General features: G+C 47.1%; 1 protein-coding gene across 1 annotated transcript; it reads left to right on the top strand.

The window, feature by feature from the left end:
- Positions 1 to 14,531: 14,531 nt before the first annotated feature.
- LOC142566000 (uncharacterized) lies at positions 14,532 to 22,311 on the top strand. The gene is made up of 2 exons (XM_075676674.1): positions 14,532 to 15,673; positions 16,679 to 22,311. The coding sequence occupies exons 1-2, from the start codon at positions 15,525 to 15,527 to the stop codon at positions 18,357 to 18,359; spliced, it is 1,830 nt and encodes a 609-aa protein (XP_075532789.1). The 5' UTR covers positions 14,532 to 15,524; the 3' UTR covers positions 18,360 to 22,311.
- Positions 22,312 to 22,621: the final 310 nt, after the last annotated feature.

Below are 22,621 nucleotides of genomic sequence, written 5' to 3'. Positions count from 1 at the left end.
AGGAACTTTCGTCGTATAGGCGACCGACAGACGGACGGACGGACGGACGGACGAATCAGCTAGCCATATATAGCTTCGCTGTAAAAACAGAATAAATTTGAAGGAAAGACGTTGGCGGATGAGTTTCGAGCCTACGGCCCCACGCTCAGAAGCCGAGTGTCTTACCCACTGAGCTAAACCAGCACCTCCCAGATAGCAGGCCTGTGCGCTCACCTTTATGACATGCTCTTTGGACCGAATTTTTCATTGCCAAGGCCGGCATGACGAAAGCGGTGACGTTAAAAAAACCGAGGCTTACTTGGGAGCGTCCCCATTAGATTCTATGGCAGTCGGGCAAGGTAGCATGACGTCACGGATCGAAGTGCACCAGCCTTGTGCTATCAGGAGGCGTTGGCCAAGCGTCTCAACGCGCTCGCTTGCCCGCGAGGAGTTGGTGACTCGAAGGACTGCTCAGCGACGTTGAATTGGACATTAATGCTTTCGCATTCACAACTCACGAGAAGTGCTTAGGTGTCCTCGGACTTTTTGAATACCTAACTGGGTACCTCTCCTAGGTTGAGGAGGGATCTGTCGAAACTTGCGACATTGTCAGGACACCTTGGACAACGATTTAGTGACGAAGAATGACGACAATGGGATGGCAACTGCGGCGTGACGACGCATGACGACGGACGACGGCATTACGAAGCTGGACTACGACAGAATGACGGCAATGAAGCGACCACGACCGACGTCATGTCGACGGTATGACCATGAAATGAATGCATGAGGACGACGGCATAACGGCGACGGCGTGATGACGATGCAATAACGATGCCCCTCTCCATTCTTTACGGAGAGCCCAGCGAGCTGCTCGTGCAATCATCGTGCCGTATCTATTTTCAATAAAGTTTTTACTCACTCACTCCTATCCCGCTTTATAGGACCCTACATCATTACAAAACGAACCTCCCCTGTGAACTGCCGTGTCACTCCCGTTGAAGTCCCCTCTGACGGTCGTTGCCGTGGTTCCGAGATAGTTCACGTTTCGCGTCTCAAACCGTTCGGCGTTTCTTGCCAGCCTAAGTTGCGGCCGGGCTGCCCGCTTCAGCGCACGGGGGAAATTAGTATGGGCGTTGCGTGTGCATTTCATCTTCCTCATCTGTATCGTCATCACCACTTGGGGCCGTAATAGCGGGGTGACTCGCTCTCTGAAATTAAAGAAGGACCTGCGGCCTAACCGTTGTCTCATAATATATATAAACTGATATAGAAGTGCAAGCGCACGTAGAAAAGCAAAAACAGACATTTGATTTCCACCTGTGCGATTGCAAGCCACCCAGAGCTCAACTTACACATTTTCCCTGTAAGAGTAAAAGAACAGAAGGAAGAGAGAAAGCGTAAGTAGCCTATGAATACAAACACGCGTACATTCAGTGCCGTCATGAATACCAACATGCGTACATTAACTCAAGTAAAAAAATTACCGACGATTACGTTACTTCCTAATGCGAAATTTGAGCGCAGCAAATAAGCTGTTTCACCTTTTGGATAGATTGAGGCAAAGAAATCGAGCAACACATGTATGCGCTATCACAGAATTTTTTTTTTATTTTTCACACGTATTCCTTTAACAAAGACTCCACTAACAGTTCTTGACAGTCATGAAGGAAGCTTTGTGGTCGGAGAAATAGACTGATATATGTTCGACTTGGTACACCAATGCTTGATTCTCAAAGACGAGATCTATACAAGTGGCTCGCGAGGTTGTCACAGCCGTGGGGGAAGCAGAGGCTAAGCGCCGCCGCCGAGAAGACCCTGCCGTTCGCGCCGCCGAAGCGGAGGCTCATCGCCGCCGTCGAGAGCAACCAGCAGTAAGCGAGGCTGAAGCAGAAGCTCATCGCCGCCGCCGAGAAGACCCTGCAGTTCGCGCCGCCGAAGCGGAGGCTCATCGCCGCCGTCGAGAGCAACCAGCAGTAAGCGGAAGCGGAGGGGGGCGGCGTGTACACCCAGCGGCAAACGATGGGGGCAGAAGCGCGCGCAGCAAGCGGACAACACGATAAAGGGAGGAGGGAAGAGATAGCAGCGACCCTTTCCTCCTCTTTCTGCATGGCGGCGACGGTGTTCTATGCAGTCACGTTATCTTGACTCTCTAGCGGCGTCAGCGGCATCCAGCGGTATCAGTCGGTCGCTGCTAGCGCTGGGGGGATGAAAGGGGGGCGGAGCTGGTTACGAGGCCGACGACAACGCCGACGACGACGCGAAACCCAGGAACGGACGCCAAAGAGCTGCGCTCTAAAAAAAGGAGAAAATAACATAGGTAGCCTATGAATACCAAAACGCGCACGTTCAGTGGCGTCCACAAGGGAGGGGCGCGAGGAATATAAGAGGGAAAGCCGCAGTCAGTGGAATGCAGGGGAGAGATGGGGTCACAGCGTAGACCATACGAGGGCTCGCAGCTACCAGACGAGTGTTTCTCTCGTTCTTTGTTTGAAGTTACTGCAACTTTTGTGAGACCACGCAGACGGTCAATACCCCCCCCCCCCCACCTGGTTTTATGACACCCATAAGTGACCTCCACTAACCTCTCAGTTCCGCGAACTGCATTCCATGGCATTCTTTGCGCAGATGGTATCTTTTGTGTTTGCGGGCCAACTCTCTTTTATACAAAGTCTATGTCTGCGAGAAAAATAAAGTCAAAGATAAATTAAAAGTTATATGACGAAGCTAAGTAATAAACAAATAAACACTGACGTCATTGATTTTATCGCGTGTTACACGTAACGTGGATAACATCAGCCACCGCCTTTATAAAGACCGTGTAGCACCGACACGTATTCCTTGAACTAATTTGCCTTTGAAAGCTCAATGCTCCTTAACTTCAAAGGACCTTTGGCATGCTCATGTGACTGGGGTATTATTCCACCGGCCACGGAATCTTAGCGTGAATTCCATTCTCGGGCACCTTCGAATATATACGCGTCCTTAAAGGGACATTTAATAGAAAACACTAAACCAGTTTAGATTGAGGAAGTATTTTTCGAGAACTTCAGTTCCCTTAGTTGCGCGGTAACAGGTTCATTACTAGAAGATAAAATGAAGGTCAAAGTTTAGCTTTCGAATTTCGCGCTGCCACCCCAAGGCCGTTACTTCATCGTGACGTCAGGGATTTCAAAGTGTTTTTCGCATTTAGATGCCGTAAGGTGATTAGGTGAAACTAGATTGGTGATCCTTTTGTTAATTTGTCGATTACGCATTTCGGTTTCTCACGCAAGTAATGTCTGCCTCTTGGAGCAGACCAGTTCAAGGACTACAATTGCGCCATCTGCCACAGGGAGTTCAGCCGTGTGAGACGCCCTTCGAGAGCGCTGCTTTCACGAACACGAACCGCACAGGCACGTGCTCACTTTGATTTATTTTTTCGTATTTTGCGCCAAAACATTGAAACGCGAAAGAAAAAAACTGATAAAGAATGTAACTGGCTGAAAACTATCGAATACGATGTTTCCGATTGCAAAGTACAATTCAGCGCGCGAAGTTGCGCCATTAGGTCAGTGCGAGTATTATAAATTTGGCTAATGATCCAATTTCGGTAATTTCCGAATCATGCTAACAGAAAATATGCATGCCCAAGCAAGCCACAATTGACAGAACATCGTCGGTCCACTAATCGTATATTTAAGAGCTTGCCCCATCTTGGCTGGAGCAAATACATGCATACGTGCACAATTAATGCACATTTTTCGCACAGTCATAACAATGGCTCCATATGACGAATGGAAGTTTTCAACATCGGTGTGAAATAAATTAATTATGCAAGACAACGCGTACACTTGAGCTGCGGAGCTGGTATAGCGTCAGTATAATTTAAGTACTTCAGAAAACTTCAGATGAAGACTTTAGTGAGGCGGAAATCAGAACGGCACTCCAAGGACTCAACGGCAAGTCAGCCCCAGGACCGGACAGTGTTAACAACAAAACGCTCAAAATCCTGGACGACAAATCTGCCACCAAACTATGGGCTATATGAACAAGTGCGGGAGAGAAGGCCGCATCCCGGAGCAGTGGAAGAGGTCCAAGGCTATCCTCATACCCAAGCCTGGAAAGCCCTTGAGTTTGGAGAACCTACGCCCAATCTCTCTCACGTCGTGCGTGGGTAACGTCTTGGTACACGCCTTCCTGAATCGTATCAACAGCTGTCTAGAAGAGACGGAAGCCTACCTCATACCATGATAGGCTTCCGATCCCGCCTGTCCCCGCAGGACGTCATGTTGTGACTGAAGAACCAGATACTTGACGACAAGACAAGAAACACCAGAGCCGTCCTAGGACTAGACCTGGAGAAAGCATTCGACAACGTCGCTCACGAGTCGATCCTGAAAGAAGTGTCTAATCTGAACCTGGGGGAAAGGGCCTACAACTACGTGAGGGACTTTCTGAACGATCGCAAAGCCACCCTGACGGTTGGCGACCTCGAGTCCGAAAAACGAACCGAGGGAAGTGCAGGTACCCCCAGGGCTCAGTTATATCTCCGCTGCTTTTCAACTTAGTCATGCTGGGTCTCCCTAGCAAACTACGGGAAATCAAAGGAATCCACCACGCTATATACGCAGACGATATAACGATTTGGGCGGACCGCGGAAGTGACGGCCACATTCAGAACGCACTATACAAACGGCCATTCACAAAGTCGAAGAGTACCTCCAAGGAACGGGCCTCAAATTCTCCCCGAGCAAGCCCGAGCTGCTCCTTTACCGGCCCACGCGCAGAGGCGTGCCACCAAAGAGCTACACGGGATCCTGGGAGAACGAGGAAATCAGCCTGTACACCCATGACGGAAACGCAATCCCCAAAGTAAACAAAATAAAAATCTTCGGAATGATCATTCAGGCTAACGGAGCTAACGGCGAAACCGTGAGGAAGATCGTAGGCAACGTCACCAGCGCCACGAGATTCATAAAGAGAATAACCAATAGACACGCCGGCATGAAGGCAGAAAACGCCATTCGACTGATCCACTCCTTCGTTGTCAGCCAAATCACCTACGTAGCCGCCTACCACAACTGGTACCTCGCGGAAAAGAACAAGATCAACATGCTCATAAGGAAAACGTACAGGATAGCCCTGGGCCTCCCGGAATCGACGAGCACCGAGCTCCTGACTCAGCTGGACATATACAACACCCTGGAAGAAATAGCCGAAGCACAACGCATCTCGCAGCTCGAACGCCTGTCGACCACCACGACGGGAAGGTACATTATGAATACGCTCGGCATAACGTACCGCAACCAGCACAGCCACAAAATACAAATTCCCCACAAAATCAGAGACACCATTACGGTGGCAACCATCCCAAGAAACGTGCACCCCAATTACAACCGAGGTAGAAGAAAGGCAAGAGCCGAGGCTCTGCTCCGTTCATTCGGCAGGGAGAGAAACGCACGCTTTGTCGACGCAGCCGAATATCCGAACGGCCAAAAAATACACCGCCGTAGTCATAGACACAAACTCCAAAATCAGAGCCACATGCAGTGAATATATACCAAACACTCGGAAATAGCGGAGTAAGTATAGCGATCGCGCTGGCCCTCACAGAACAGGAATGCGAAGTCGTATTAAGCGACTCGCGAACGGCAGTAAAGAATTACGCCAAAGGTAGAATCTCCAAGGAAGCCCTGTCCATTCCGGCCAAAGCGGGCAGATCCAAAACCGCGAGCTCGAGGATCACATGGTTCCCCGCGCACGTCACCGGAAGGCGACGCGCTCACGAACCTAAACGAGACGGCGCACTGGACGGCGCGAGACATGACCCGCCGCGCCGAACAGGGCAACGCCTCTCGCACGATAGCGAACACTCCTCGCGCAGAACGGGACAGGCTCACCAGATACAACGACATAACCAGTGCATATCTAAACGCCAGAAGGATATGCCTACCGCCGAGTCCTAAATTGAACAGGAGGCAGGCCGTCGCCTGGAGACAACTCCAAACGAACACCTTCCCTAATCCATTCCGTCTGAAACGTATGTTCCCAGATAAGCAATATTGTGCCAGGAAGGGCAAGCAACACTCAAACACATGCTGTGGGAGTGCAATGTAGTTATAGGAAGGATGTCAGTTGCTCCGGAGACCCTGTCGTCGAGGTGGGCCGCCGCTCTGCGCAGCTCAGACCTCGGAATCCAGACGTGGGCAGTCCAGCAAGCCCGTGAGGCGGCGTTGAAGCAGGGCCTTGACGTTCCCCCGTGGGAGACCTGAGCCCGGGTCGCGCTAAACCTTGCCGGACGTACAAGAAAGTTGTATCCATCCATTCATTCAGAAAACATATTTCGCTCGCAATACATCGGCCGTGTATTGTCTACACGGCGTGGTTCCAGCTTCGGATTAAATTAAGTTATTGGGTTTAACGCCCCGAAACGTCTCGTCTACGCCGTGAGTTATGGGGGACGCCGTAATGGAGTACTGCGGATTAATTCTGACCACCATAGATTCTTTAGCGTTGTATCCAAAGCACGGGACAGGAGCGTTTTTAGCCTCCGACCCCGTCGGAATTGTGCATTTAACTTACCTCTTTATAGATGGCACAACAGGTACGCAGTGTTGTTTTTTGCAACGAGCTACTTCTGGAGAGGCAGGGAGTGCGCTGGAAAGAAGGGGTTGTGCGACGGAGTGAGTGCCCGAGTTTTCTATGCCGCAGCGCCTCGACTGCAGGCATAGTCGACTGCGCGCCGCCGACTCCCACTGACGTCTCCTGTGGTGCGTCGACACCGCGCAATCTCGCAGCGACGAAGGAATCTTTCGCGCAATTCAATAATCAGTGAGCCATGTATGAATATCGAATGACGACGTAACGAGAATGGGGAGCCGTTGCCACCGAACGTTTCACCGCACATTGCTTAAGCATCTGTGAAGCAGCATGCTCACTGCATACCAGAGGCATTCGTGATGAACACGTCTGCTCTGAACAGCCTCGGGTCACGGTGAAGAAATAAACTTCTATTGTCGGCTTTCAGCGTAACTTATACTAACGGGATAGAAGGGCCCCGTGTCGCCGAAAACCCGGCGTCGGCGGAATTGTCCGCGAGCGAAAATTGCCGCATATATTTAGGTATATGTATATGCCACGCCTTGGTATATGGCATGCGGTATATGCGGGTTATATCGCCACACCGTTCTATCTATAAAGTTGTCCATACCTTGTCTTACATTCTTGTTTTCCTCGGAATTTTGAGAATGACAGCCCACAAACGTCATGAAACAAAACACCGAGAGACATCGCATGCCTCTTATGTTAAATCTTCTCAAATTTAAGTATTAAAAGTGTGAAACAATGACAGAAGCCTGCAAATGATGCTTTTTTTTCTTTCTTTCGCGCGGCTGTGCACATCTCCGGGATCGGCCCACGCAAGAAACCGCGCTTCTATCAGAAAGCTCGCTTTTGTGCATAGCGTTCGCCGCCAGCGGTATACATAAGCTGCAGTTGCCGGGAAGTGTGAGAAGCAGTCAGGGTTCTTTGAATGCTATCGCGTTCCACGAAGCTTAAGCGTCCTCTAAGTTTTTCCTCTCACTTTGCGCCTTCTTTTCGGGCACTGCGCCTATTACGCTCAGTTATAACGAACAAATCCCACATGAAGGTGTAAGGTTCGTTATAAGTGGCTTCTAACTTATAACCATAGCATTATTTTGCAGCACACGAATATCTCTACCTGCCGTGGTTGCTTAGTGGCTATGGTGTTGGGCTGCTAAGCAGGAGACCGCGAGATCAAACCCCCGCCACGACGGCCGCATTTCGATGGGGGCGAAATGCGAAAGCACCCGTGTACTTATGTCTAGGTGCACGTTAAAGAACCCCAGGTGGTTCATATTATTCCAGAGTCTCACACTACGGTGTGCCTTATAATGAGATCATGGGTTTGGCACGTAAAACCACATACTTTTAACGAATATATCTGACTATACTTGATGACATCTGACATTTAGCACAGGTGTCGCAGCACTTGTGAAGAAAACCGCGCCGTCTGCGAATGACAGCTTGTGTGTTTCCTTCTGGATACAGTGCCGTATGCGAAGGAAGAAAATGCCCCGCTGTTTAGTGAAAATAAAAATAACGGTGAAGCCAAGGGTAGCATAATACTTCATCAATGCTTTAGCCGTCCGAGGACATTTTGTACACTGCCCCGGCGCAGGCAGAGCGCCTTTCTTGAAGGTTGCCGAACGGTTACTATGCAGAACAACACATGTCGCGAATGTTTTGCGAAGCAGGCGCTACCTGAGATAAGGTTGAGAGTACGAAGGTAACATCCTCGAGCTTATTTCGTGCTGGTAAAGGAGAGAGAGAATACTTGACAGCCAGAGATCGGGCATGCGGGAAAAAGAGTGCGCGGTGCCGACCATATTCCGGTGATGCAGCTGGAACGAGTTCGGTTTGGAAGATTTTCCCGCGCCATTAATAATCTACAAAGAATGAATATGCTGCCGGGAACCGCCTCCTACCTATACCAATCCAAACGCATGTCGCCAGGGAGCGGAACGCAGCCAGTCTCACGGGATTTCACGGAACCGTCGTACGTGCGACGAAGGCGCCGCCACTTGACTGAGGTGCCGAAGCATTCCTGAAGTCTTGTTTCGTCCTCCCATTGCAGCTGAGGAAATAAAACTATGCTCCACACATTTTATTGTCCCTGCCTAATGTTTCTTTACACTTCCACCCCATCTTCGGTGTTCAACCTTCCTAATCGGGTTTCGAATGTGCATGCTCGTTCTGGAGGAGAGTTTTTTTTTCCTGGTGTATACATACTCGCTGCCACTGAGCGCAAGAAGTGCAGAATGTCTTGAAGAAAAAAGTTCAATAATGTTGGCGAATTAAACCGTAACTGTTCGACAGCGCTTCATTGTGCCTTCGTTTTGTTTCGTCTACTACAAACTGGCCTATAAAACCTCTCTTAGCACCGCACTATACCGGGCGTTTCGGCGAACACTTTCACACATTTTTAAATATTGCCTGCGGCAGACAGCACAATTTTAGTCCACGAGCTGGTCTATTCGAAAAGGCGGACATTACGTGCACAAAAAATTGAAATGCTTAATCGACTAATTAAAAAGAAATCCGCCGCCGTTTCACCCTGTGAAAATGGATGTACAGCGGTAGCTGTTGCTGACGTCAGACAAGCACCACAAGCGACGTACGTCACGCGCGCGGAAATGCCGCGTACATCCTCCTCCCCCCCACCCCCCCACCCCGCGGTAGCTCAGCGGCGTTGTGCTGCACGAGATCGTGGGATCAAATCCCGGTCGCAGAGGCGAAATGCAAGAACGCCCGTGGTCCCGTGCACTGGCGGCACGTTAAGGAATCCCAGGTGGTCAGAATTAATCCACACTCCCCAACTACGGTGTGCCTCATAATCAGATCGTGGTTTTGGCACGCAAAACCACAGAATTGAATTAATTCAATGCTCCTCCTTTAGGTCCTCCCCCAAGCGCAGGTGCTTTATTGAAGTAATTGAATTTTTCAAAGTAAATTGCGTCAAAAAATTCGTAAAATATACGACTTACAACTAGCTGCAGGTATAGCTTCGGATTGCAAGCGAAAACATAATCCTGCACGCGTGATTGCACCGCGTTCGCCGGCTCAGCCTCACGCGCTTTCACTCATATGGAACCTCACTATGACCTCGCGGCGACGGCAGAAATCCGCCTGGAGTGTATATCGCAATATTTGGATTGGTAAAACGTTTATTTGAGCCTGCAGTAAAACGCACTCCGGACGGGGCCTACGTCGTCTCCTGGGCGCCGGCTCGCTGGGACCATGCCGGGCCAGCGCCTCGATGACCTGCTGGACGGCCCAAATTTTTCTTATTGTCGCTGCCTGCGGCTGCTTCGAGTCGCGGCGGGATTGGCTTCTTCCTGGTACTTGGTGCAATTCCACAGCATGTGTGCGAAGCCGGCCGTCTCCCTTCGGCAGATTCTACACTTGTCTGTCGGGTGCATCTCAGATTACATTCTGTGCATCAGCTACGGGCTGGGGAATGAGCCCGTCTGCAGCTGTCTGAATAAAACGGCTTGCTCTCGACGCAGCCCCGAGCAAGGGGGTGGGAGAGTTCTGCGAGTCACGCGGAAAGCCTTGTTTATCTCGTCGTATTCGGTCCTTGGTGCTGAACCACAGCGGCCAGTCGACCGAGCCGCGGCCCGTTATAACACACGCCTCGGCGTGTGCCGTCTCGTTGTGGTTGGCGTTGCGGTCCGACGCGTCGCCCGTGTGCGCCGGGAACCACTTGATTCTCACTTGTCGTTTGCTGCCGTCGTCGTTCTTGGATGCCTGCAGTATGCGCACCGCTTCCTTCGCTGTCCTGCCTTTGGGAGACCCGTGCGACCGGCACGGTTCGCACGACCGCCAGCACGAGATGCACCAAGGCAGAGCAAGCGGAGGAGGTGGCCATCGCCGATCGCGACTGCCACACGGTGCTGTGTGACTCGAGGCAGGCGGTGAGAAATTATGCTGTCGCAATAAAAATTTGTTCATAACGTAGCAGCCATCGTAGAGGACGAATTATCCGCCTACGCGCAGTTTCTGAAAAAAAAAAAAGAAGTTCATGACGTAGCAGCCATCGTATCTCAAGAGGACAAATTATCCGCCTACGTGCAGCACAAAATGTAATATAGTATATATTTATTTTTTATTTAAAACATGCTGCGCTCGAAAGACCAAGCAGTGGGGCGTAACAAAAGTACTTGACAAAAGAAATTAAAAAAACTAAAAAAACATAGTGGAACGGTAGAAGACAGCGTAATACATAATTATAATAAAAAGTCAGCAGGACAGAGCAAAAGTGCAAAGGACAACCAAACAAATACACAATATGAAAAAAAAAACACCACAGTACGTATCGTGTGGTGTGAACAGAAAGGTACACAGCTCTCAAAGTCAGGATTATCCCCCATCACAAAATGCTTCCAACAGTAACGAATTCCATTCTTTTATGGTCCCAGGAAAAAATAATACATGAAAAAATTTGTGCGCGTAAAGCAAGGTTCAAGAGTATGAACATGTGTGTGTCTAGTTTGCCCAGAAATTCGGTGTGTTAAGTAAGTTTCACGTTTAATGTTCAATTTACCAAAATATAGTGGGAGGACAAATTTCAGCCTAGCAATTAAATTTAAATTATGGGGTTTTACGTGCCAAAACCACTTTGATTATGAGGCACGCCGTAGTGGAGGACTTCGGAAATTTCGACCACCTGGGGTTCTTTGACGTGCACCTAAATCTAAATACACGGTGTTTTCGTATTTCGCCCCCATCGAAATGCGGGCGCCATGGCAGGGATTCGATCCTGCTACCTCGTGCTCAGCAGCCTAACACCATAGCCACTGAGCAACCGCGGCGGGTGGCCTAGCAATTGCTCTTCGGTGTTGTAAAACAGGGATGTTATTATTAGCCATGAGCGCTGACGGCGAGTCATTTCTCTGGTAAGCATTAAATATAAAACGGTCCGCTTTTCGTTGCACCATCTCGTTTCCTAATACCTTTCTTGTGATATAGATCCCAAACGACACTAGCGCAATCTAATTTAGGTCTTATAAATGCATTATAGGGCAGTAGTTTTATTTTTTATGGAGCTGTCTTTAGTTTGTGCCTCAAGAAACCGAGCTTTTTAGAAGCGGATGAGCATCTTTTAGTAACATGACTTGACCATATTAAGCGGTTTGCAATCGTAATACCTAAATATTTATATTCGTCAACCTCGGTCAGGTGGCAATTATTGAGAGAATACCCGTAATTAAAACGGCCTTGTTTGTGTGTAATGCGCATGAAGACTGATTTATCACTGTTTAGTTTCATGGACCAATCCTTACACCACTTCGAAACGGCACATAGATTAGATTGTACGCATTCTTGACTGCTAGGAGTGATAACGGTTTTAAAAAGTATGCAGTCATCTGCAAAAAAAAAATATACATATTTTTGACGTATCTATGGGGTTAACAATGTCATTTATGTACACTAAAAAAGGAACAGGTCCCAAAACGCTACCTTGAGGGACTCCTGATGTTACAGGCAGAACGCCAGACGCGCAGTCACTCACTCGTACATATTGGTTGCGATCAGAAAGGTAGGAACGAATCCAGTTAACCAGATTAACAGTTAACAGTTAACCAGAAAACAGGTAGGCTATGCGGTGTAATTTCGAAATGAGTTTGCTGTGCGCGATGAGGTCGAACGCCTTACCAAGATCCAAGCGTATAATCAATTTGATTTCCCGTATCAAGCGATGCGGCGAACTCGTGAATTGTTGTGACCAGTTGTGTTGTTGTTGATAATTGTTTCCTAAAGCCGTGCTGGAAAGACGACAGATAATTATTTTCTTCATGAAAGAAGGTGGTGTAATGTGTGACTATGTGTTCTAATAGTTTACATGTCGTGCAAGTTAAAGAAATAGGCCTGTAGTTGCTAACGTTCAGACGATCGCCTTTTTTAAACGCTGGCACTACACGTGCCGAAGGAAAGACGGAAAACATGACTTAAATATGTACAACCGGTTCGGCATACCTGCGCAAAGATGTGTTCGGAATATTATCCGGACCAGCTGAGAATTTCGTTTTCTGGTTAAGTAGCTGGCACAGTACACCTGCATATATGTTATAAAATCGGGAGATATTACTGAAAGAGTTTTATCATGCGTTGCCTCGTGCTCGGAAGTGGTAAATATGGAACAGAAGTAATGGTTAAATTGCTTAGCAATTTTTTGGGCATCATTCGCGAGACAACCGTCAACGAATGTTTCACGGGGTACAGCATTTGTCTTTTCTAGATATCGCCAGAATTTATCAGGGCTCTTTATCAAGAAGTCAGGCAATGATTAAGTGAAATATCTAACTTTGGCATCGGAAACTTGAGTAACAAGCTTGTCTTTTAGACCAGTAATTATGCTGAGGGATTTCTTCTGTTCTTTTTTAGCTCGTTTCTGTTTTTTTTAGCTTCTGTTTTTTTTTAGCTCGATTTCTTGTTTTTTTCTTTTTTTTTTAAGCTGATCCATCTACGCCTACGGCGTAGATGGATCTCTGGTCATCCTCTGGTCTCCACGGATTTTTTTTTTGTTAGTACGAACATATTTGTCAGGAACGAACTTGTCAATGCAATATTGAACAGTCTTTTTAGTGCATCCCTGAGTGTATATATGGCTCTGAATATCGCTTGCATGCCTGCCATTTCTTAATACCCGTCACCAGAGATCGTTTAGCCACGCATCATGACAGAGGGCCGTATTTAATAAGCTGGCCAGATTCCTCTAGTGATCAGAATGTTTGCCAGCCCATGAGGCGTATTATCCACGAAAACGATTCAGGCGATGCACAGCCGTTCGAGTGCGAAAACCGTGCAGCGTTCCGAAAGTTGCGAGGCACGCTGAAGCTGTCAGGAGCGTGCGAAAGTGACCGACGCATATAGTCGCGACTGATACTAATCTCCGAGAACACTGTTGTAAACCATTACTGACAACGCCCGCCGTCGCGAAAGCGTAGCTCTCTCTCCTCTTCACAGCTTGTAGTACAAATTACAAGTTGGCGCTGATCAAGCGATACCGCCATACGGCGGCGCACAGGGCGCACTGCGCAGAACGCGAGCGAAGCAACACAGACAAAAGGTAATAAAAAATGGGTGACAGCGGGCGGAGCCGCGAATCGCTTCCCTCACCTATAGCCTTTACCCGACGCCAATTCGCAACCACTCGCAGCAGTGCACGAGAAACGACGAGAAGGAAAACAACGTTTCTCTCCCCATCTTCTCTGGTTCAAAACGCTCTCTGAAAATTATTTGCGGGAAAGTGCAAGAATAAACGATTAAATTTTATATAGATTTTCAGCGACCCAAGACCGGATAGACGCTCTCTGAGCGGGCCTACTGGGCGGCGAGATTCTTTGAGCGATGCACTTTCATGCACTTCTATGTTAAATGTCAGCCCACGAAATCTCGTTGTAGCAAGACTCGTGTTTCTAACGGTTTTAGCCAATTTTTGATCGCGATCGGGCTCGATCGCGGTTCGCTCATTTGCGCAAGCATGGAAGGGAGCCAATCGCGATCGATAAATTATCCCGCCCCGGCTCGATCGCGATCAAAAATGCACCCGTCTCGTCACAAGTCCACATACGACTGTCTTAGCTTTCGGAGCACGGGTTACGAGAAAGCCTTGCGGCTTCAGAGTGATGATATCATGGGTTTGTGTAATTCTGTGAAGTCGTATTGGCTGCGACGAAATTTCGTCTCTTCGCGCACCCAGTGCTGATCGAAAACGGCTTTGCTGCCGTCGGCATTGCGACCATCCACAAAAATGAAAACTTATGCTCTTTAATGTCTCATCTTAAAATGTGTAAACAATTAATTGTCACCAATCTTTCAGAACAACGCTGTGATGAGCGTTATTAAGCATTGGCAGCGATTAAATAAGCTCCAGAGAGGCAATATATAGCACTACCAAACCCGTATATGCTGCACGCTTGTATGTAAATACCGGAGAAAAGTGCAAGCGCGAATGTGCGCATTGCACTTCAAGAAGCAGATCGTAAATGCAGCAAATAGCAGAATTTGCCGAGTGGCGTCCAGTGCGGCGTTTATTAACTCTGAATGACATATGAACCGTTGTTTAAACGTAACGCTAACGACCAGATACCCAAGTAACATCGTTGTTCCTTACAAGTTGCTGAAAAACATATTAAAAATATTTGAATGCAAAATTCTTTGTCACACAGCAGACATGGTTCACGGCGTACTTAAACCACTAGAGTGAAGCCAGGGAAAGCGCACAGAGAATGAGCAATAAGTTCATTTCCCAAATGCTATTCATGACTTCACTGTCTGCTCGCTTCACGCATGTTGCCAGTGGTATCGAGCCCCCTTAGTTCGACGATTTGCACCGGTCGCAGTTATATGAGCCAACAATATCAACACATTCAATATGCATAAAAAGCATGCATGCGTCTATGCCGCGCTAAGAATTCCCAGATTCACGCGTACTCTGCTACCAATGCACTTCGCATTGTTTCGCGGGCGACATTGGTACGGCGGTGGCGAACGCGGGGAAGCCAACATGTCTCCCAGCAAAACTGCTGCTGCTCTGCGCCGTCGATTGTCGCGCATAGCCTGAAATTGCTGCGGATTATTAGCGATGACTGATCCATAAGCCAATAAAAACAAAATACGGCAACAGAGCGCGGAAGCAGCTGCACAAATCATGCAAAGTGTAAAACATGCGACTGCTGGTATCCCAGTGCCTCCTCCTCGAGCAAAAATATCAAATACACACAGCGACAGTGACATTCGATCACACCAACACAAATGACTGTTCAAAAGGCAGTTCAAAGCTACGATAGGTATCGGCGACGACAGTGAAGCTCGCAGGATGCCCGCATAGTTCATTCGGCGATGAAAACTGCTCAGAATAATCGTCTCCCTCGTGCAGATTCCTCGCTGTCATGCAAAGAAACGCACGCTAGATAGGCGTGTGCGCATGCGTGGTCGCCCGTGTCGAGCCCCATGGAACGAACGGCTCACTGATCGCGATGGCGGGTTCGGTGGAAGACGGAGCCAAACTTTTAAAAGGATCTAAAATATCAGTAATGGTAGAGGAGGCTTTAATCGACGTTATCATAGTTTCTTTTAACTATAGCGGCAAGGTATTTCAAGGCGCACTGCTCGACGTCACGAAAAAGTGAGTAAATTTTGCTTCGAAGAAACCCTCCGGGGCTGTTTCCTTCTAAGCGACGAGGCCAGATAGGCCTAGTTGGTAGCTGCCTGTTGCCTTTAATTTCGCGACTCTGCGCGATTTTAGAAGCAATCGGCTATCAGAAAGTATTTCTTTGTGTCATTACGAACCTACTGATATCAATTTTATTGATGTGCACCTATTATTTAAGGATTTGACCATTTTGAGTTTGTGCATGCACAATGCATAGGCTCCATGCCTTGTTCGCCTTTGCAAGGTATATGCACACTGCATCGCTCGTTTTTATTCAGGAAATAAAACTTCTAATGTCTGTAATGAACAGTTCTCACTTGCGTAATAGCCGATTTGCGTTAGCTTTAAATATTTCAGTGTGCATCTGTGCAGGTCAATAGTTAATTGAACAAAGCTTAGCGTTTCGACCCTTTATTCTAGGTTGTTTATTTACCCCTCCTTTACTATTCATTGTGCTGAATTACGTGCGCACAGGAAAACGTTCACACTTAATGCGTTTCCGTGCGTTGCAAGTTCATTGGTGGGGAAATATTAGTTTACATTAAAAAAAGAAAGGTATCGCACGTGATGAAAATTTATCCAACCCCTCCATTACGTCGTCTCTCACGGCGCAGGTGTTGTCATCAGACGTTCAGCAGCACAAATATGTTCGAGTTAGCTGTAGAAATTTGCCTCCGGTTGGCTTGTATTTATGCCGCCTTTGCGAACGTATGTGCTGCTAAGCGTGTATTGCCTGCTTTTCTTTCTGACCGCCACCTCAGACCTCAATATTACTTGCACTTTGTCTGAGACAAAACACATGGCGTCGTATATTTGATATTTTGTCAGTGAAGAGAGGCATGGCCGTGAAATGTCGGGCATTAACAATAAAGAGACATGACGCCAAGTGATGGGCCAGGAGCACAATTAATGCCAAGCCAATCAGCTGTCATGTTCTGTTTGCTAGTTCTAAGAGGCAGTACCTTGTGGTTGTTTCAGGAACATTCCGTTTGGCATCAGCCCTTGGGGCGGGATAGATCAAGATCAAAGGGGCAGCAGCACGAAGACCCTTGCCGAAGCTGTGGCAGAAAGAAATGACAAATTTCATGCATTAAAACAGAGACACACCTACTTCCAAGAAAAGCCCAGTGATGAACTCCCTATGCCAAGCCGATCCTGGGCGAAATCACGCAAATCAACTGGGCGCAACAGCCGTGACCAAAGTGTGCGTATGCGGCGACTACGCCCACGACAGGTCCTTTGCTCACATTGCCGGGCAATCTGCAATGAAAATTCTGAGAATGTGCAGCTTTCGAGTGTTAAAAAGGAGTCACCTCCTGTACTTAGTTCACTTGGCTGCTTGCCTGTTTCCAAGTGTGAACCTGATGTTCCAGCACGTATACCTTCAAAAACTGGTGTTGCAAATGATGAGGACACCATGATCATACAGACGTCCCCCTCTCCTCGCACAGAGGAGTCTCCAAGGCCAAAGCATGCTGTGTATGCCAGTGTAGCCGAAAGCCTCGACTTGAAGAATGCCCAACTGCCTACCCAGGCAGGAGCAGAAGAGTTTCAGTCCAAAAGTGAATATCAGGCTGTTGCACTAATGCCTCCTGCAATCAATAGAATGATCTTGAGAAAGCGTAAGTGGAATGACAATGAAGATCTTCCGCGAAGCAGCACAGACCCCATGGAACTGGTGACACCACACAGCAAACTTGTTCCTGTTCGAGCAGCCCTGACAAAAACCAGTCCTGTGATTAAGATCTCATTTGCAAACCCTCAAGGAAAAGGCACAGTTGTCAAGATTCCAGCCAAGCTTCAGTCCACAGGTGCCAGTGACACAGATGGAGACAGCAGCATAGAGTGCTCGCCTGTGAGACCCAGAGACACAAGTAGTGCCCGGGCTGCCAAGAAGGCTCTCAAGAAAGCTCGCCGAGATCACCACAAAGGTCCTGTTCTTGCTCCAGCTTCTCCAAGCCTAGCAAAGCACAAAGTCAAGCATCACAAGCACAAACTGAAGCGTAAACGGAGACATCGTGAGCCTCCACCAGATGAGCCACGGAATGATGTAGAGAACAGCCCTAACTACGGAATGGAAGGTAGTGAAGTAGCAGCACCAGCTGAAGGCCTACTGGAGGAAGGACGTTCACATAAGCTATCCATCAGCCTGCGACGCTTGGGTGCCAAGGCATATATGAGGTGCAGCCCAAAGTATGATGACCTTCTAGCCAGTAGTGGTTCTGGTAGTGAGTGTGGTGATGTACCCGAGTTTCCCAAACTAGATCCACTGCGCGAAATGGACAAGGTGAAGCCACTCATGATGCGCATCAGCACACACAATGTTAAACGCTGCACGCTTGATGGGGGCCGTGAAATGGCTGTGGGTGACATAGTTTGGGGCAAGATCCATGGTTTCCCATGGTGGCCAGGCAAAGTGCTTGCTCTGAGTGTGTCGCAGCGTGACAATGGAGCTGCCATCAACCAGCAGGCTCATGTGGCCTGGTTTGGCTCATCCACCTCATCCTACATGCCGTGCCACCAGCTGAGTCCCTTTCTTGACGACTTCAAGGCTCGCTATAACAAGAAAAAGCGGGGTCCCTACAAGGAAGCCATTCGGCAGGCCACACTGGAGGCTGCTGCATGTCAGGAACTGCCACCTGAGTTGGCCCTAATCTAAACCTCTCCGACCTCATTGCTGGGCCATTGAGGGTTGGAAAGCTCCTCACATTATCCCCGTCCTGTGTACTTTTCTACTTGGCTGCAATCATTGCTGATTTCTCTCCACAAGTCCGCTGCATAACAGGGTATGAATGTGATTCAGGGGTAATCTTGAATCATTGCAGTATACATAAATATATATATATATATATATATATATATATGTGTTATATATATATATGTACATAGGCTCTATTTTTGTTTGCCGGAGGAATAGCATTTGCTACAATGCATCACTGGCTCTGGGCAGGTTCCGTGGTTTCTAGTCACGAGGGCATATGCCATTCATGGGCGGCAGATACAGGTGCTGCCCTTCTCCGGTGGGCCTGCTGGTCCGAGCAGTTGTAATTTTGCTGCGGAACTTGTCTCTTGCAGCCGTTCCCCAAAGCTCTTGCGAGGATGTCGAGTGCCTTTTCATCTCTTTCAATCTTTTTCTTGGGGTTGGCATTTGGCCCGTTTAAATCATACTTTCTTGCAGTAATTTGCTTTTCTTCATATCACTTCCTTTTCTTTGCAAGCCTTTCCCATGGTTTAATGTTAAGCTGTGTTCAGCAACTGCTTTTGTGTGCCCTACTTTAAATTGCTTCAGGTAGCATTTCCTTATGATGTACTTTCTTTACCCTCTCTTGACTGCCATGTTTATATCCGTGCGTTTGACATTCTGTTTTTATTCTTGAATCTGTTGTGCTATAGAAGCCTCTTTTTGTGCCATTTGCATTTGTGTGTTAATAGTACAGTTGAATTTTGTGCATCACTGCTTTTGGTGTTCCATACTCCTGATGATCACATGGTAACTTACAACCCAGTGCTCAAACTAGTGTCATTGTCTGTCACCAGAACCACTTATCACCACTAAGGTAAAGAAAGGTTGTGCATTAGGTTTTATAGAAAACATGTTCAGCGTATTCTGAAGTATGCATTTTTTCTGCAATAGTACAACCAAAGCAGCCGGTGCTGCAGCTGTCTGGGACACCTCTTAAAAGAGCTTAGAGGCAGCTGGCAGAAAGTGTTGGGAGTGCTCTAAAGATGCACTACTGCCATCAAGTGAGGCTGGTGTTTTGGCATCAGCCAAGAAAAATTCTGGTAGTGCATCAGCATTCTGTGTTTGTCTTTTCACCCCGAAGCTATCTGCTCAGGCAGAGCAGGCAGGTAGGCCTAATTAGCTTTACAAAAACAAGAAACGGATGAAGACTTGCGCTGAAATAGTAGTAATTTTTAACTTGCACAGACGATCTTGTGTGCAGCTCCTGTTGGCCAAGGCTGTCCTTGTCTATGCTGAAGGAAGCTTTTTCCAAAGTCCTGCTTGCATGTTTGACCATTGGCTTCCAAAACTGATTATTAAAGAAATGAACATTTACGTGTTAGTGGTAGCAGCTGCTGCTTCTAGCAAAACTGTTCACCTGCTAGTTCAAAAGGGATGCTTCAGTTATTTGTGGTTTTTGGATATGCCAAGCTACCATTGAGTGCCATCCGTTGGTGCTCATGCCAGCCACCCTTCAGTGTGCATAACATCAGGTTGGCTGGCCCCTTTGGCGTGTGTTGAGACGTTACTGTTGTGCATTTTGACAAGTGGTGTTAAGGTGAACATTTTGGAGCAGCGTGTCCTTGGACTGCAAGTGGGCAGTGGTCCTCATGTGCAAAACAGCTGGACCACAGCAGACTCTTGCATTGTGTGATGGCCCCTACTGTGATGACCATGTTGACCTCGACTGATCTAAATCACTCAAGCTGTGTGTTTCTTGCCTTGCACTGACTGGGAGGGTTGCCATGGTTGATATCCTGACAATTTGGAGCTCCCCAAGGTGCGGGGATGCCCGACCTTTGCTGTGTGCACATGCTGTATGTGCGCATGGTCTTAGAGGTAATCTCATTGTAAAAATGTGTACAGAAGGTACAATTGCTTGAAAAATAAAGACTGTACTCACTTGGAACAGTTTGACCCAGGCGAAGAAGTCATCTGTTTGTGATAGTATTGTGGTGAGGTCTGCATGTTGTAGGCTTCCATTGTGTATATGTGGCATGTCACTGTTTGATAATGTATTTATTGGTGCTTTGGTAATGAGACGAATTACTCGTGAAATTTTTTCTGGCACGTTCAAAGCTCCTCAATTTTCATTTTGCAAGTAAACCATTAATGTTATGCCTTATTCAGGAAAGCTTTTAATGGGGTGAACAATTTCTCTTAAAGTGAAGACAATTCTGTGCTAGCATGTTTTGTAAGTCTTATTTGTGTGGGTAACCATGGTGACAAGAGCCACTTGTCATCTTCTTTTGAGGGATGTGGATATGCATCCTCCGAAACATGGTTTTGTGCAACATATAAATGTATTTTGTGTATATAAAATAGCAGCAGCTGTCGATAGTTATTCCTAACCTTCGCCTTTTTGAATTTGTTTTTACTGCTGAATCAGTATTCTTTGATCACTGTCGGGGTTATCACTTTCCGTAGATGCTGGCTGGTTGAGCCAGCAAGCAGAGTGCTTGTTGCTCCAGTGAGATGCTACATTACGCAGCAGTAATAGTATCCTCAAATGCTATCAAACGAGAATGTGGACTCTGGCTTGAAAGGATATTGCACATATTGGACGAGTTCTTGGTTTTCTTGTTGACTAAGCAGTGTTGTTAGGTGCTGTTTTGATTGGCTGAAATTTGCTGTTGTAGTTGCTGTCGTTGAAAAATGAGCTGGTTCAATGGCAGGAAGTTGCGATTAGAGGTTCATTCACTGTTCCACAGATCTGTTTAACGTGTGCTCCCTTTAGTCCCTCTCCTGGCAGCGGCCAATGACTGCTGCCAGTAGGAGAACTGAATAGCATATTTTATATCTTGCTCAGTTCATCCGAGAGGATGGTTTCAGAGTTTCAGATATCTTCCTGTAAGCATCCAATAATTTGTTGACAGAATTATTGCATAGAAATTGCTTTTACTACTTCAATTTGTAATGACAAGGGCAATTTTTTTAATGCAACAACCTCTAGTACTGTAATTTGCAGTTTAAATCACTTTTATGTGTAAAAGGAAAACCAAACATGGTGTATAATGGTACTGAGCGGCAATGCAGCAGAATTGAAGTTGTGTGTGGTTGGCCTTGTTATATCAAATGTCGTGTGCCAAGCGTACATTTACACCTTACAGTAGCAGTGTCCTGATGCTGGGCCTGTTTTTAAAGTTAAGATAATAAGAATTACAGTTAAACCAGTTTTGGTCTTAAATGTTACATTCTTGCTGCTAGCCTTGCAAGAGTCTAGAAGACAATTGCATTTGTACAAGTTTAGGCACATAACTATGGAACACATTGTGCACCAGCTGTGGTGGTGCAGTGATATGGTGTTTTGCTGCTCAGTGTAAGGTTGTTGGTTTGATTCCTGGCTACTGGGGTAGGGAAGTGAATGCACAACTAGCTCGGAAGTCTTCTTCTTGTTGAAAGCAACAAGAATTGCTAGTTTTACCAAAGTATGATGCCTATGAAACCTGGTAGTCACCAAGTGCTATAAGATGTTAATGCTTCTGTGTTATGTTAGCTTGCAATTGATATCGTACAATTTAGGCATGAGCTCATGCATTGCCTTTTACCTCCTGGTGACCTGGGACACACTACCAAAACTGTAATGTGGGGCATTTGTGCTATATATATAGTATTTGTTGAGTGTAGGGTGAAACAAGCTTTCTTAATTTGGTCATGCCATGTTACCTAGACTGTTTGTGTGTATATGGCGTACAGCTAGCTTTGGGATGAGAAAACTTGTAGCCTGAAAATTTTGCTGATTATAGCCTCTCACTCTTGAGAGACCTATAAGAAGGGAAAATTGGGGATGAGGGGGAGGGATGCTCTTATATGGCTTGTGCACCATACTGCTTCTGTTTTTAATTATTATACATATTGTTTGCAAATACTACTACTTGTTCTCATGCTATTCGCACGCCATTTCTTCTTGCATTACTATGGAATTCTTTTTAATTGTTGCTAACCTGTTAAGTGCAACTGAAAAAATACAAAGCTTAGCTCACCAACTTTATGCAATGAAGGAAAGCTATAGGTTAAACAAGTCAATAAGAAATGAGAACAAGCATGTCTCTGAGAAAAACTTGATTTTTGAACAACACTGAGCTCTTGCTGTTCATGTCTAGCAGTATCTCTGGTGGATGTGCCAAGTTCAATTCTCTGTACTTGTTCCGTCTTTTATGTGGGCCACCAGCAGCAGTTATAGTGTAGGGCGTAGCTCT

Source organism: Dermacentor variabilis, unplaced genomic scaffold (genome assembly GCF_050947875.1).
Source record: "Dermacentor variabilis isolate Ectoservices unplaced genomic scaffold, ASM5094787v1 scaffold_12, whole genome shotgun sequence".
Taxonomy (NCBI): domain Eukaryota; kingdom Metazoa; phylum Arthropoda; class Arachnida; order Ixodida; family Ixodidae; genus Dermacentor; species Dermacentor variabilis.
This window is presented reverse-complemented; position numbering and strand designations above follow the sequence as displayed.

Bases quoted from the DNA above. Each gene is read 5' to 3' on its own strand.
- LOC142566000 (XM_075676674.1), top strand. From the start codon at position 15,525: ATGGCGGGTTCGGTGGAAGACGGAGCCAAACTTTTAAAAGGATCTAAA. The intron at 15,674-16,678 runs GTGAGTAAATTT...TGGTTGTTTCAG, and splicing joins CTGCTCGACGTCACGAAAAA to GAACATTCCGTTTGGCATCA.